The sequence below is a fragment of the Tyto alba genome, unplaced genomic scaffold (assembly GCF_018691265.1).
Source record: "Tyto alba isolate M040663 unplaced genomic scaffold, T.alba_DEE_v4.0 Super-Scaffold_38, whole genome shotgun sequence".
NCBI classification, from domain to species: Eukaryota; Metazoa; Chordata; class Aves; order Strigiformes; family Tytonidae; genus Tyto; species Tyto alba.
The window spans coordinates 37,166,862-37,184,472 of NW_024881313.1; the positions used below are offsets into that span (position 1 = coordinate 37,166,862).

At 36.1% G+C, this 17,611-nt stretch overlaps 1 protein-coding gene across 3 annotated transcripts in view; it reads left to right on the forward strand.

The window, feature by feature from the left end:
- Nucleotides 1-17,611, forward strand: part of MINDY4 (MINDY lysine 48 deubiquitinase 4) — an 80,127-nt gene that overhangs the window by 46,594 nt on the left and 15,922 nt on the right. For 2 of the 3 annotated variants that reach the window (XM_009974293.3, XM_033002861.2), the window contains exons 14-15: nucleotides 7,266-7,329; nucleotides 9,225-9,386. In XM_009974293.3, coding sequence (XP_009972595.3) covers nucleotides 7,266-7,329; nucleotides 9,225-9,386 — 226 coding nt within the window. The remainder of the gene's footprint in view (nucleotides 1-7,265; nucleotides 7,330-9,224; nucleotides 9,387-17,611) is intronic. The other variant, XM_033002862.2, reaches the window with a different exon arrangement.

The window sequence follows — 17,611 nt, forward strand, 5'->3', positions numbered from 1 at the left end:
ATCACTGGGAAGGTTACTGATAGAGTTCCTTAGTGATCAGTCTGGGATTAAATTTAGTTTTTATTCCCTACAGTAATATTGAAAAAAGGGAGTGGTGTGCAAATGAAATGTACTGATGACTCAAAAGTTGAAAGGCACTGTCAATACAGAGAACAAATCGTGTTGTAGAAAAAGAGTTGGCTCAGCTTCATGATGAGGGTAATAAAAAAGGAATTTCTCTACAGAAACTACAAGGTCATGCAAACAGAGACTACTCACTACTGTACTGTGGGGGTTCATAGGTTGTAAATGGCAGGATGAGGAGTTGAGGAGTAGTGGAGCACACAGTGACTTTGACCCAGCATTATAAAATAACATTGGATCTACTCTTAGGGTGTATCAGAGTAAATTGTTTTAGGAGGTGAAGAAATATTAATAGATTGTGAAAGGCACTGATGTGTCCCCATTGAAATACCATGTCAAATTGGGTTCACGCATTAAAACTGGGAGAAGCGTAGGGAATGGGAAGACCAGGGGAATGAAAAATCTATCATATAAAAGAACAGAATTTTTATCACATAAAAAACAAATTTTGAGAGGGGACATAACTAGGTAAGGTAGCAGTTGTAAGTAAACAAGAAGGACTGAGAAGAGTTATTTAATTTAAAGAACAGTATTAGTACAAACTGAAAGTGTATCAGTAAACTTAGCCTGTGACTCTGTAAACCTAGTCAAAGTTTGAGTAGATTTCAGGTTCCTAAGCTACCCCTGAGAAGATTACTGAAACCAAAGAAAGCAACTAAGAAATGTGGTTTTCTGTCAAAGAGAATAACTGTGATGGCTGAATTTTATTTGCCAGATGCAGAGAATATCATCTTCCTTTTCTGCCCCTCTCCACAACTCTTCTTTATCCGAGTATGGGATATGGCTGTAGTCCACAACATGGCTAATATAGACACAGAGTACTGTTCTGAGAAGTATCTGAGATATATGGATTTGACTGCCCCTCAGCTCCATGACAGTCCGTATAAGATCAAAGGAAAGGTCCATCTAGCCTAGTAGCCTGTCTTTGATAGTGGAAAAATGTGGCTGCCGAAGGAAACTGCATGAGAAATAGGGTGAATATAGAGCAATTATTCTGCTGGTATATTCTCCATGTTTCCGATAGTCAGTAATTCAGAGACTTCCTAAGCTGGCAGTTGTATCCGGACCATTGAGTTTATTAGCCGTTGATGAACCGATCCTCCATGAATTTTTCTAAAACCGTTTTGAACCCTTTAATTCTTTTGGCCTTCACAACATCCTGTGGCAGTGAGTTCCCCACTGTAGTTATGTGCTTTGTGAAAGTTTTTCCTTTTGTTTGCTTGAACTCATTGTCCAGTAAGTCTACAGTGTGTTGCCTAGTTCATGTTATGAAAAGTAGTGAGTAAATGTTCCTTAATTATCTCCTTACCATTGAGGAGTTTTTGAATTTCTGTTCCAGTCCGTCAGCTGTGTCTTTTTGTAGTGAAATGGTCCTCATCTATGTAGCCTCTTCTCATAGGAAAACCTTGACAGTGGTTTCTTCTGACCATCTGAACTTCTTCTGATCCCACTATAACTAAATGCTCAAATTCTGCTACTGTTGAGCTAAAATTTATTATAAAGTGACTAATTGAAACTGATTGTTCATGCATTGCTTTTAATTGGCTTGTCCGATTGAGGAGTCTTTTTTCAAAGTTGACTACAAGGTGCTGTCATTTCTATAGCAACCTTATTTGTCAGCTTGTAATCTAAAAAAAATATACTCAGCCTTTCTGCAGTTCTAGCACATTTGTGAGTATGATTTACCTGTCCAGTCCCTGGTATATAGCAATTAAATGGCCATGCCTGAGTCATGGCAGGCTTCTTTTACTTTTAGTTCATCAGATGGAGAAAAGGCATTTTCCAGCAGAGTTTCTTCCTCTACTCTGCAAATTTTCTAAGCCAGGTCACATAAATTACTGCCAGGACCTATCAGTTTCCCTCCATGTACAAAAATGTAAAGAAGCCCAGAGTGATTAGCTGATGTTTATGTGTCCATCTTTAGATGTAAAAAAGTTAGTCGTATGAAGCCCATCCCTAAGTGATTGATTAGCTCTGTCATCTTCCCAGTCTTGCTTTTTGCCTTTCCTTCAGGAAATCAAAGCATTTCAGAAATGGACTCTTTTGATTTTAGGGATATAAAGTATATTTATTAAAAAGACTCCAAAGATGTGGAATAGTAAGTGTGGTTCTACTACAAAATAGAGCAGTAACAAAAACACTCATATTTTTGCCAAATTTCATCCAGTTTACTGTCATACTGTGTACTATTCAGCTATTTGATAAATGTAAATACAACATGGTTAAGCAGATATGGGTTTAGTATCTTTACTTAATGTGTTGTGTTTAGGAAGACATTCTTCATTCAATAAGAAAGGTAATTTGTTTTAAAAATGAAATAGTGGGTTGAATGTGCCAATAGATTTATCACTTTTCATATCAAATCTATCCTGGAATATAAATACTTCCTATAATATTCCTTCGGCATCCTATAGCAGCAGAGCTGATGAATTAAATGTGCACGATTACCTCAGTACATGTACATTTTAAGAACTTTGTGAAATTAACAGGTACATGAAAAAAGTGATAAATAAAGGATGAAGCCACTTCCTTGCTTTCACTGGTTTGAATCCCAAACAGCAATCTTTTTTTTTTTTTTTTTTTTTTTTTTCAGAGTGGTTCTTCCCTTCTTTTTTGAACATTCATTTGAAACCTTTGCAGTGTGCCAGTATAAAAAAAAAATATTGTGGAACATTTACACAATAAGCCAGTCACCCATCCTGTCATTTTCCACATCCCCATTGTAATTATTTGAAATCTTTATGCTTAAAGACGAGCTTTTCTCCCTCCCAACCCAAATTCTATTTTCGGAGTAGACTTGTAATTGTGTGTTTGTTAATATAGCTGTCTGTTGCCATGAACAAAGTGAGGTCACCAATTTTCTGTTACAGCTTTGCCACAGAGTTAAGGACTGTAAAACAGCTAGCATTTACTTGAATGCCCCATTTTTTGTTTCACATTGTTTTATTTTGTTTTGCTATCAATCCAAATGCTGTCTAGGGTAAATAACTGACATGAACTAACTCATATTTTGATAATCTGGAGTTATTCCTAATGTTATAGTTTCTATGTGACTTTTGTATTTAATATTCAATGCTCAGATGTTTCCATTTAAGACTTGGCAAGAATTTTCCTGGAAGTAAATTGAGAATTAATATGTATGAAGCATTTTTAAAATGTCTTATTTATCTAGCTTGGTGTTATATGCTATGAAAAAGTTCATCTGATTACACATTATGTTAATTGTAGCATCCAGTGCTCAAAAGGTTTATATTTTGGATTTATATTTATGTACTTCTAAAACTTCAGTAGAGTCCATACAGATCACTGCAATTTATTTTATCAATGTACCAAGAGTACTAAGGTTTATACTGACATTACAGTTTCTACTAACTCTGCTATTTTTGTCCACCTGTCTTAAAATTTTAGAATATTTTTTTGTAATTTGTATATCCCAGAATGGATGATTGAATTGAAAACATGAGGCAGATTCCCGGTAAGAATTGTCATGACTACCTTGAAGTCAGCAAGTTATGTCAGTATGACTGTGACAATTCAGAGCAGTCAATGGTTTGGCTCAGAACATCTATACATTTACAGTACAATGCATCCTTAGTAAACACATTATTTATAACTTGAAACTAACAGTTTCAACAAGGCTGAAGATTAACACAGAATCACCAACAGGAGCATAGAGAGAAAATGAGATTTATAATATGTAACGATATTTTTTGGAAAAGCTATTTCAGTCATTCCTGACCTAAACCCAACAGCATTAGAAAACATGAAAAAATTGTATAATTCATAGCAGATACATTTTGTTGATTTCTGTCATGACGAGATTTTTCCAGTTGCTATAAAGTAGATATCTGCTCTGAAGCCACCTTACACTTGTTTTGGTTTTGCCACATAATGATGTTCATTTTATGTGATAATAATGTGAGGAAAAATATATTTGTTTGCATGCTGAAATAAAGGCAATTAAGTCCCAGGATATAGGTACCTCACCCTGATCACCTTGTACTGGAAAAACAAACAAACAAACAAACAAACCAACAAACCCCCTTCATTTGAATAGAAATATTTTTTAAACAATAGTGCAAAATAAATAGACTATGCAGAGATGAGTTTGCCATGTTATTTAGGTTCTGTGAGCATATAAAAATACGTCCACATTTTGTCAAGATATCAGAGAAGCTGGACTAAGCAATTCCAGAATTGCTGAATACAGAATTCAGCATTTCAGGGGTCCCAGGGCGAAAACTGAAACAAAAGTTGAAACTATGTCTTTACGTACATTAGGAAGGATGTTAATGTGGGTGTATTTGCTGCTGTCTCTCTTGTGTCAATAGGTTACTTCTGCCTTAGCAGAAGCCACAGCTTCACTCACTCCATAGAGAGTTCAAACTCTCTCCTCCCTGGCTTCATACAGATGTAAGCCACATTATTTTACACACAGTTCAACTAAAAACATAAATCAGCCCCGGAGATCTTACAGATTGATCTGAAATTTAGCAATCTCATTGTCGTCTTTTTGATTAGGTATCAACTCAGGAAATGATTCTTAAGATTGAGTTTAGGCATATTTGAACACATGCTTAATTTTGAGTATTTGGCCAGGAGATTTTAAAAATCAGTATCTTGCTCTCTGGTTTAAGTTTTTTTTCACAGAATTTACAGTGTTACCAGGTGAGGCAAACACCACCATTTTGTGCCAGCAGTCAACATACTTCTAGCTCACTCTCCAATTAGACTTATGTACTACCAGGACACTGGAAAATACTGATAATAATTAATGAGGAAGAAATATTTACCATTAACACTATTCTCTTTGGTAATGTCTTTTTACTGACCTGTGATTCTGTCAAAGCAGTATGCAGAGTGCTGAGTTGTAAATTAAGGAGGGATTCAGTAGATTTAAGCCTTTAGCTAATTGTCTGATGACAACTGGGATTCTTACAAGTCTCCTGGCTTAAAATTAATGGGATTTTATGTTTTAAAGTGATTTAATAATTATAAATGGAAAATGTCATGGTGGAACAAAGTAGTATTGGTAGTAATGCTTTATTTATTATGTTTGTTTTGACATCTGATAGCCAAGACACCAGAATGAACAAATGCTTCAGATTTGTTTATCATCAATGAATGTCTTCATAGCCCAGCAGAAAACAAAACACATTTTTATTGTTACCTAATATTTTTACAATGCATGAAGCATATTTGCACTTAAAAGCTGACTGCTTTTATTATAATACAATAAATACACCTGCACAGAAGCTGCTAAGTCTTTGGCAGGTATGAATAATAATCTTAAAACCATTTAGAATAGGTGTAAATCTCATAGCTATATGCCTGATGTTTGTTTCCTCATTAGCAGAGATGATTTGAAAGGCAGATGTTCTTGAAAATCTGAGATACACCTCTAAACTCCCATATTGTTTGTACCTACAGATGAAATTAGAACTTCCTCCTATTGTCTTTGTCGTATGTCCCATCGTCCCTAACTGACGCATATTGTATAGTCTACTCATTTCAAGCAAGGCTATGGCGTTTTCAAGATGAAACTGTTTCTAAAACTAAAAAATGGCCGAAATCCAAAGATGATTATCGCCTCATCCATTCCTTCAGCGTTGCATGAGAGAATTTTCCATATCCCAGGAACACTTTCCATGGTCTATTCTTTGATTTTACATTAGCAATAGATGTTATGTTGACACTTTGTTATGTCTGAGATGAAGTTGTAAATTATCTTTAAAATAAATTTTAAAAAAGGGAAATATGATTCAATGACTACGACTTGATTTTAATGATTTTAAGTATCATTACTGCTGTAGATCTTATATATTACATTCAGATTGTAGCGCTCAAAGAAATCCTATGAGAAAGTAATTACATAAAATTTGGGATAAAGACAGGGAGTGTCCTAGTTTATTACTTAAGAAATAAATTTTTTAACAGAGCATGTATAACAATGTTGAAGGGAAATTACTATCTTTACGCTACTCTAACCACATCAGTTCAACTCTTACTTCATTACAGACAAAATATTTTATTTTTTTTTTAAAGTAATTGTGCTAACTGCCAGGAAACATGAATATTTGGGTGCATAGAAGATTTTACAAGTCAGATGAGAGTGAGAATGCCAGATGCGTGTAGAATAGCTAAGTTTTAATTGATGATCATTCAGGCATTCTCTCTACATTTGTAACAATACCAAAATAAAGATGTAGCCAAAACAATTGAGATTGACATACTTTATACTGAAGGGAAATAGCTTCTTCATGAACCATAGAATTAATCACTAATTCAATAATTCCAGGAGTTATGGGAAAGGGAACTTAGTTTGGGGATATATTAATCCATAATTATCAATAATGCAATTTCATGCACTTTTCTCTTTAATGTCATAAAATAGAAGACCACACTGCAGTATTATAAATGTGTACTCTTAGAGTATTTTTTTTTTTTTAATTTTTATTTTTCTTCTTTTCATGGACAATATAGTGTAAAGATTATATCATCTTTAGTTTGTGGGTATATCCCAAGTATTGATAAGAATAACACACATATGCATTTGTAAGAACATCTTATCTGAGTATTGGAATAGGTTGCCCAGGTAGGTTGTGGAGTCTACCTCCTCAGAGATATTCAAAAACCATCTAGACATGGTCCTGAGCAACTGGCTCTAGGTGTACCTGCTTGAGTGGGAGTTTGGACTGGGTGACCTCCAGAGGTCCCATGTAACCGCAACCATTCGGTGATTCTGTAATTCTGTAAGACAAGTAGTCCAGTAGTTCTAATTTCTAAAGTTCTAGATAGTGGTGACAATGGCTCCTTTTCTCCTCTACAGCTGTTTTCTTTATCTATCTCTAACAGACCTTTGCTTGCCACAAGTTTAGTTGATATATACACTTTTTTTGCCATGCAAAAAATCACCTTGAAAGGATTCAAAACTGTAGAGCTATATTTATGGTTGGGAAAGAGTTTATTGTGGTTTTTTTTTTGTTTGTTTGTTTGGTTGTTTTTTTTTGTTGTTGTTGTTGTTGGGTTTTTTTGTTTGTTTGTTTGTTTGTTTTTTTTTTCCCCCAAGATTTAGAGATGTGAAGTTTAATGGAAAGAAGCAATTGTATTTGAATTTAGTTGTATTCTCCACTCCTTTTCAGGGTGCGCAATGATTTTGATGTGCTTACAAACCGATTGATTGGCAGTCATGGCTATTGTACTCAGGTAAGTTATGAATGTCATCTGGGGGATGTCATACGCCTCTGCATGCAGAGCTGTGAACTGACCTCTGGGAAGAGAAAGCATTTCATAAAGTTCCTTATGTTTTTCCTTTTTCTCCATAATGTCAAGCACCTTCATCCATTATTCTTTTTTTTTTTCCCTGTGTTTTGGCATATTCTTGTCTCTACTTTCAGAACCTCTGCTTTTTGGCCTGGATTTCTGGTACACATGTGTCTGTACCTGTGTGCGTGTGTCCTCATACTCCTCTCATCTGCCTATTTTGAACTCCTTAGTTGATTTTAGTGCTGAGATACCGCTGAGACTTCAAGCTGAGTTTCCTCCCTGCCATTTCAGAAAGGTGACTGAGGTTGCATGTCCAATCGTACAGCTCCTCTGTAAGAGGTCACTGCCCAGCTAACTGAGCTAATGGTGACTGACGCTAACTGGTGCTTCAAACTGGAGACACCAACATATGATATACGTGTCTAAAAGATATTTGGTGCCTGAAAATAAACCATCTGAATTGCTGTCTGACACATAGGACCAAAAATTTATATAGTCTAAATTCCAGGTCATGTCCTGTACCAGATGTCTTCCACTGGCTGGCTCTAGGCCTGCAGAGGCATCCACTCAGTTGGAAACGCTTTGCCTTGGACATGTAGGTGGAATGTAGATACCAAAATTCTGGGACATGGATTCCCCCAAAGCTGTGATGTAGGAAGTTCAGAGGTCTGAATAGGGTCCACAGCCATTAAATGTACTGCCGTTTTGGCTGCAAAATGCAAATTGCATGTTCTTCTCTTGTACTGTTGCTGGGTGAACTTTATTCTGTGGTTATGGGGTGATTCCTCAAGAAGGTGGTGGAAAAACATGGGTGGATTAGAAGTCCTGAAAAAATCAGTAAGAACCTATAAACTTTGGAGAGTCCTTCTGGAGAAACACGGGGCTATAAATGTGTGGATTATTAATAAAATCATACATCAAGTCTGAACTGGCAATACCAGTGTTATTCATGTCTTCAGACACGGTATAATTTGGACTATTTTTTCTGGAAACTTTCTTCTTGTTATTTCCCCTCATGTTTCTTGACATATGTTATTTATTAATAGTTAGCTGGTTCATTGCTGCAGCACAGTCTGCTGGTAGGTATTGTTACATGCTGTTACATCCTAGATGGCCCTTGTGGGATCTTATGCTAAGTAAAATGTCTGGTGTCTCTGTTCCTTGAACTTTACACAGACTTGCATGTGCACATGCACACCCACCCACCCTCTCATGTATATTTAGCCTCTGACACACCTATATTTCTAGTTTAATTGGAGGGGAAATAATCAAGAATCTGCTATAGTAAGTATGAGTACATTAGTGATATGGGACAGATGTGAAGCCATATGAGACTTAAGTTCATCCAGAAATAATCAATGAGAAAAAAAATATTTTAAGAAATCTTGTCCAATGTACAAAATACGTCACTAAGAACATGCAGAAATATCAGATAGTACTGTACAGGCTTTTAATTTATATAATTCATGCTGTGGCTTTCATTGTAGAGAAGAAGGGACACAAAGATGTTTTAATTTAAAAAAAAAAAAAAACAGCACTAATATGAGAAGGTTGAGAGTTGGATGTAAGAGTAAATTGATTAGCAGTTTGCCTCTGGAAAGATGAACATTGAAAACTCTGCTAATATTTCCTCATTTTACTTTGGGAGTAGACTTTCCCCCAAATATCTGGAAAAAAATTTATAAGCAATCCTAACCCTCTAAATTTAAAGCCCCCACATAAATTAAGGGTCTGGTACATGTGTAACTTTATCAATCCTGAATCAATCTTGTACTGATGTCTGGTAGAGACAAGACGTTTAACTATTTTTTTTTTTTTAACCATGTCACAAACAGGAATTGGTGAACTTGCTTTTGACTGGCAAAGCTGTGTCCAATGTTTTCAACAATGAAATAGAGCTGGACTCTGGAAATGGCAATATCACAATTTTGAAAGGTATCACAAGCCGCAGTGATATTGGTTTGCTGTCTCTCTTTGAGCACTATGATGTTTGTCAGGTATGCTTTCCTTTCTTCTGATTTTAATTAAAAAGGAAACAATTACATTTAAAATTGGCTTGGAGTGAATATAGCAGCTAAGAAATTATGGGCTTGATTCAGTTGCTCACTGAGAGGCATCTAGTGCTGTTTTAGACACCCCAAGGCAGAGCATGGTCTCCCTTCTGGATGCAGGTTCTGCGTCACAACTGCCACCCCTTGGTGAATGACTTGGGTAGTCTACAGCATCTCAAATCTTACATGCCTGTGTCATTTTCTAACTGATCTCCTGAAGTGGGAGTCATCTTACAGAGTAACACACTGCTATTTAAGTGTATACATCTGTGTATGTGAACTAGGACCTTCTCAGTGCGGTCTGTGAGGTTGAAAGCTGTTCAGCTGACTAAACATAATTGTGTACTCTAGGCCAAGCTATACAAGTTCCCCTGATTGTATTCACTAAATCTCCACTGATTATAGTGTAGTTGAGACACCCAGCTCACATGTGGACACCTATATCTTAGTCCTGTATAGTTGTAGGTAAGCAACTGAATCTGGAGCTGAAACTCACCCTAAACATTCAGTTTTTCATGAGTTCCTATGTGATGGGGAGCCAGATTGACTGAATACTCTAATCCATTCTGTAATGGTAGTCAGTAGTAGCAGTAAAAAAAATAATAGACAATTAAAATATTCATCAATATAACTGGAATGCTCCCTTTAACATGTCTTTGAAATAAGTACTTTAACTGTAGTCATCATGAAAACACAAAGATTAAAATTTTCAAAGAAGTGACAGCCGTTAATTTACCTCTGGAAAAACTTTTATAAGGATTTCACTGGTTGTCTATCAACAGACATTGCCATCAAGATGGACATCTTTCCGAAAGACATGCTCTATCTTAAACAGACATTCTTGTGTTTGATACAAGAGTGTTATTTGAAATTCTCTTGCTTGTGTTAGGTGCTAGATTAGATAATTGTAAGAGTCCCATCTGGATTTTCAGTCAGTGCCTCTATAAAAAATTTGAAAGCGATTAGCAAAGGATTTGTTTGTACTGATCTAATATAGATGTGTGACTGAAAACAAAGCTTGATTTTAACTGTTTCCCATATGGCTAAATTCAGTTAAATTTTCCTACTACTGAAAAATTATAATTTTTGTTATTTTTAATTAAAACAATTCTTTACATTATTCACAAGATTATAATAAGACTTAAATTCAGTTGGGACAGCATATCAGTGTAACCGAATCAGATTAATTCAGAACAAACTGTACTAAAAATTAGCTTCTGTGTCTAGTTCAAGCTCCTTGCCCTTTTTCTATAAACAATGTAACATTTAAAACCTCAAAAATGGTTATGCACCACTGTAGCATTTTTTCCATTCTCTAGTGAGGAAAATGACTTCTAAGTAGCAAAATGGTAAGTGAGGTCAATGCAGGTAAGAGCTATTTTTTTCCCATCTGCCCTCTAAAAATAATACAAAAAGTTACCCACAGTATCTGACACTGTCTTCCACTTATTCTGCAAATTATATAGTGGAGGGGGGGTCTCTTTTTTCTGCTACTGTGCTCTTGCATGGGAGCTGAACTCATGAGCAGTGATCAGTTTTCCAAGACAGTGACTCTTAATCAGTTACAGAAACTCCAGTAGATGTAGTTTCCTTTTTTTTTTTTTTTTTTTTTTTCAGTCTATGCTAGTTAGGCATCTGATGCAAATTAGCTTTCTTTTTATTAAGAACATCTGCGAATGCTCCGCATTTCAGTCTGTATGTCCCAGTGCATTCTGCAATGCCTGCCTTAGGACTGGGACAAAAGTCAGATTCTGGTGGACTTTGGCCTCAAGTCTGGGGAGTCTCTGCTGTGGCTTCATCATGAGGGGCCAGATTCTGCTTTCTGTTAGAAAGATATAAGTTTAGAACAATTTAGAAAAAAATAAATGTCACTGATAGTTTGCAGTAGTGGAACTGAGCATAGCATTTGCCAGTAAGTCTTTCAAACTGAGTCTTTTCTTCCTCTCAGTGTTTCGGTAAGTAGATTCAGCATCCAATTACATTGTGGCTATGAGGATGGTAACTGAAACCAGTAATGGAAAAGGACTGTCATTTTTTGTTGTTTCTTTCTTTTTTTTTTTTTTTTTTTTGTTTTGTTTCCAGGAGTAAGAAAATCCTGAGCATGATGTATGGTGAATCACAGACATTAGAGTTAGAAAACTCCCTTTAGGTCATACCCAACCAATCTCTCAGGGGATAATTCGGGATATTTTTATGTCCTATTATATAGTAGGCTTTCTTTTAAAAATCTGTATCCATGAAGTTCCTGCCTTTTTGTTCAGATTGCTATTTATTAGTTGATTGTAATGCATATAACTGTGATCTTACCTTTTTTCTCACATATGTCTACTTTAATATATGAAGAAGTGCAAATACAGATTTACAGGTACCTGTGAATGTGGAGATTTTAATATGTACTACACAGTTTGTGCTTTGGATATACTAATATTAAATCTGACCATTGATTTACTTAGTTTCCTCTGATTATCATTCTTACTTCTAAACTAACCTGCCTCCTAAACAATTCATGCCCATCCGCTAGACATTTGCAAGCTGATGTAACAGTTCCTCCCTTTTTTCATCAGTACATCCTGTCCAAAGCTTATTTTTATTTCCCTACTCTAGACTTCTTCCAATTTACCAACACATTTAGGAAGAGATATGCAAGATTCCAGGACAGATGCAGTAAATCTACATGGAGAAATAGTTCTAAACAATTTCACCTCCCTTGTCTAATACGTGGAGTATTTGTATAAAATCTGCAATTTCCTTGGCACGTCTTCTGAGTTGAAAATATCATGAGGGCATGAGGATTGAACTAATCCTTCTGTCAAACTTCAACAGTAGCAAATCAAAAAAAAGTGATCAGTCCCTTCTTCTCCAGTGATCGTCCTCTGTTGTTGGTCCATTAATCTCTTTCAGAGGATCATGCTGAACGTGTTATCTTTGCTGATTAGGAAAATGTGTACTTCGTGTAATTTGTCTGGAATTGTTAATGTCTAATCATCACTCTTAGTCCTAACATATCAATACTGAGTATATTTTTGTAATGTAACTTGTTCCAAATTGTTTCACGATGACAGATGGATTCATTCAATCTATTTCATATGCAAACATTTAGTTCCATAGTGAGACTCTGTATTTTAATTTTAATGTGAAAAAGCTATAAGTCCTATTCTGCTACTTTTCGGTAGTCAAGTTACACATCTTTGGATTTCTTTTCTTTGAGCTAAGCCCTATTAATTCCATCTGATCTTACACATTTAACTAAGAAGACTAAATTCAGATTTTAGGTTTCCTGGGATTTCTGTAGGACATTTAAAGCAATAGAAACATTTTCAAAAGCTGGTCAGTCCACATCAAATTGGAGCAGGTTTTCCTCTGTTTAGCAGTAGTCCCAGGGAAGCTGAGTCATTTCTGCAGCAGTGACAAGACCTTCGAGAAAGAGGTGAGGCAAAGAAGAGGGCAGGGCCAATTACAGCAGTTGTGAGTGAGAAAGTCCTTGCATTTGGGTCAGAGTTTTTGGCCTAAAAAATTGCAGGTGAAAAAACTTTGAATGATGAAATGCTCTTTCCAAAACTTACTGTGATGCTAGAAGTAGTAACAGATGCTCCTCATATTTATACCACATAATTTAAGAGACTAAGAGCAACAAAAGGGAAAAACAATCTGCATTCTCATCTGAAAAATTTAAAAGATACTATTATCATTATAATCATTACTGTTATTATCATTAATAATTATAATAGTAACTATAACAATAATAATATCTAGTATTTACATATCATTTCCTATGTGTAGATCTGTGCTTTGCAAAAGAGGTAAGTATCACTACCAATTTACAGGAGAGGGTAACAGATGAACAAAAGTCAAAGTGCTTATCCCAGTAAGTAATCCAGTAATCTAGTGGCTGAACTGGGAAGAGAGTATGGGTGTTCTCAATCTCTCATTCTAAAGTTATTATGATTCTGGCTGATGAACTTGATACTCCTTCTGAAATGCTATTTTAAACCACTTTAGGTATGTGCTGTTGTACATGAAGTAATCAAAGTATTCAAGGTTTCTTGTCTCTTTGGAACCTTGACTCTGATTCTTCTTTGTCCTCACTGATTCTGCTTTTAACCTGTTCTACAAGAGTAGTTAAACCTCCTACCCTCTGACCTCCCAAACTTACTATACTCTAATTCTTGACAATGCCCAAGTCCCTGCCTGAGCTGTCAGCCTTTCAAGAGACTGATGCTTTTTAGTTTTTCCATTTCAGAAAATTAGGAGAGAACATGACATTGACAAAGAAGTTATGCTTATTTTTCCTATTTCTTTTCAAAAAGAGCAAGAAACATAAATAAACAGAATTTATTCATTAAAATTCCACAGATGGGAAATATTATCTTTGGTCCTTTTGATGAAACCAGCACACTCTGTCCTACAAAAAGACCTACTTGAATTCGTAAATTCAGCACACATGCTCTGTCTTCTGGCACCTCACCTGTTTATTTGCCCTGTGAAACATCCTCCTTATAACCTTCTTCGCTGGGAAATATGTCTGCTAAACAGGCGCCTTTCTCAGTCAGATGGACTGGATTCACGCCAGGTCATTGGTGGGATTGCAGAGGGGGAGGTTTAGAAAGAGGTTTTTTTACCATCTCATTTAAGAAACCAACAACAAAAATATGCATGTGCAAAATGGAAACTGATGGTTGGTTTTAATTTTCCACTTATTTTTCAGTAATGGGCATGTGGTAGGTATTGTGTTGCGCAGATGCATTCAGCAAGAGACCCTGCTATTTATGTAAGACATTTGTGAGTGCCACTGTGGGCACAAGCATGTGACACATACAAGTTTGCCTGAAGCAAGGCTGACAAAACATTGGCCATTTAAAAAATCTGTTCTTCATTCCTTGTTTTTACATCTACCTTTCTAGCTTGGAACTAAAATTTTCTTTAATGAAGTCCTATTACCCTACCTATCCATGGACAGTTATTTTCCCAGATGCCAGCCACTGCTGCTGGGATATTTGCATCAGTTTCTTGTCAACATCCTTCCAAATAAAATAGAATCATAGAGTTTTTATTTAAGACAATAAGAATATCAAACCCCACATGTTTAAAAGAGCTCTGCATGCTTTGCAAACAGACAAAACAGAAAATAATAAGTCAAATATTTTCCACATGTCTCTCTAGATTATAAATATCTGCATTTGGATCTGGCTTTATCCCATCTATCTTTAGGTCCTTCATAGGCTGAAAATGCCTCAGATAAGAGTCCAGCCCTTTATAGCTGATGAACAGGGCAATATACATTTCTGATAATACCCAGCTCTTCCTTGTTTGATTTTACAGACAGGCAAAGCCTAAGGTCCAAACTACATCAGAGGGCTTAGAAATAGATGCTGAAGAGTTAAGTGGACTGAATCCTGACCTATCTGTCATGGCAGTCAAGTAATTTACTGAAATTAGTTATAATCTCCTTCATGTGTATTGAGGGAATGGCGAAGTGCTGAAGTCTGAATGAGGGTCTGAATGTTTCTTCACTTGATGTGACATACCAGAAAAGTAACAGAATGGGACAAGAATAAATAAAAGATCCTGAGTCTACCTGGCACCCTGATATCTATTTGCCTTGCCACGACTGCTATCTTCTTTTATGTCATGGCAGTGTAAGAGAACTTTAGTCAAAAGCCAGTGCTTTCCAGGAGTCTTTTCTTTGGTTTGGTAGTCCTGGGATTGAACACACATCTTTTTCTATTCTTCTTCATTAATGTTGTCTTTTTTCCCCCCACTAATTCATAATCAGAAACTTTTGCTTTTCTACAACAAAAAGTATTCAAAGCTGCAGAGAAGTTATCTAGGGCTCCCATGTAGCACTAGTGTTTTTCATTACAGTTTATAAATATCTGGCTAAAAGCTTCAATTTCTTCCTGACCTGGCATAGTCATTAAATTATGCGTACTCTGAATGTCAGATCTTGTGAACATTGATTTTTGTTTTCTTAATCTGATTGAAATCAGGTGCATATCAATGGCAATAACTTTACCTTCACAGTGTCCCTTAATTGTATGCAAAAATAATAGCAATGTGGCTGGCCTGGTGTTTTAATAATGCTGGTGGAACAGGTGAACTGAGTCTGTGGCGTTCTTGATCACCCAAAGGCTATTGCAGAGATATCTGTTTTTACACCATTACCACTCCAGTCTTAACACTGGTGGAACATTGTTTAATATTAGTTCAGTAAAGGTCATTGCAATTGCAGGGAAAAAAAGTTGACAGAACAAACAATAAGCTGTGGCCTGTAACTGTGAAAGCATTGTGTAATTACCCTTTTTGTCTATCAATCCTACTGAATTCAGTACAGCTAACAATTACTCCATTTGACAGTACCCAGACCTTTGTGGAATCACATGGGTCTCAGTACTGCACGGTATGTTTACTTTGGAAAATAAGCATCTATAACAGTTGTATTCAGGCATATAAACATAAAAAAATATATATATATATAACTGAATATAATTTTAATTAAAAAAGAAAAATTAAAGTCTAACGAGCAAGGAAGTGAAATTACATTAAGTGATAACAGAACTCTTAGAGAAAAATGCCATCACATTAGCCATATCCAGTGATCTCCCTTGGTTTTGATATCATCTTCTCTTCTTTGTATCATGACCACTGCATAGGTGTGATGACCTAATGTTTGTTTCTGTTCAGGGTAAATTATGTAAAGGAATCTCAGAAACACAGAATCTAGGTTCTCTTTCTTGTTTGTTTCTTTTGGTGTACACATGGCAAAAGATATTCCTGTTCAATGAGCAAATAAAATCTGAATGGTGAAGTACCACACACTTGTTCTGGCAGATATATTGGAATAATTCTCCAGCGATAAATATTTGTCTGCAGATTTAAGTTCACCATTGTGTGAATACACACTAAAGTCAGATGCGGAAAAAGACCACCCGTAGTGTTGAAAATGAGCCCTTTGAAGGTGCTTGCTTTTAAAAGGTTGGCATTTTCCAAAGATGAGAATTGTGTCCCTGAAATTTATGAACATTCTTAAGGGATTTGTAAGGGAGAGAATTAGGGTTAGTCAAGTCTCCATAGGAACTGAAAACATGCAGCATGAAAAAAATGCCGAATTCATTTCCTGCCTCACTTTTTTTTTTTTTTCCTGAAGATTAGTGAGCATTTTAGAAAACATATATTTGAATAGTAATTCATTATTACTTTTTAATGCATTATGATACTGCAAGCGGCAAAAATAAGGATACTTTCTATGTTCTGCAAAGTAGAAATACAGTCATTGAGCCCTTAACAAAAACAATAATATATAATGAAATAGATTCAAATCCTGTATCCCTGATTTGCCTTTAGAAGTCAGAGCCAGCATTATACTTATAGGGCATCATACAACAGCTGGAAAGAAGGGCCCCATTCTCTGGCAAACACTTGTTGGATGATGCACACTCTGACTGAGTTTAAAGGCTTTCCTGAGGAGTCAGAACACTGGGTGTTCATGGATGTTCTTCCTTGTCCTGCTTCAAAGTTCCAACCAACTTGTCCAGGCAATTGAAGAAGCTCTCACCACTCACCAGATGGACCAGTTAAACGAGGGCATGCTTTTAGTCTACTCAGTAATTAATGCTTGAAGAAGTGGTCAAAGGAATCTTCACAGCGAGGATTGTCCTTACTTTGTCAGTAGCATGGTTCTATATTTTATTTTGTTTGAAAAATCTGGACATATTTTGTGGGATACTATGAGAGAAGGAAGTTCCTTATAGGAAGTCTAGGCAAAGTAACATGTCTGGGGGGAGGAAGCAATTTTAGACATATGGATAAAAACCATTCCATGCTGCTTGACCTTAAAGCTGGAATGTAGGAATAGCCTGAGGTATCTGGAGAGCCAGAAGCCCCTGGAAAGTGATGATAGTGGGCCAGAGTGGCCAGTGGTTTTGGGGAGAAACAAACCTTCAGTGACCAGCCAACAGCTGGAACACAACTTGATGTTAAAGGCAGCAGCTAATCCTCAACTAGTATAACTGATGTAACTGAAGAGTTCTCCCTTTTTATGGGAGATGAGGATTTGACATGCAAAGGTTTTATACTCTCCTTATTGTCTTAAAGTTCATGCCCTCACTGCCTTCTGCAAGCATTGTCATTGAAAACTATACATATTTGGAAAATGTTCCTACAGACCTCACTGA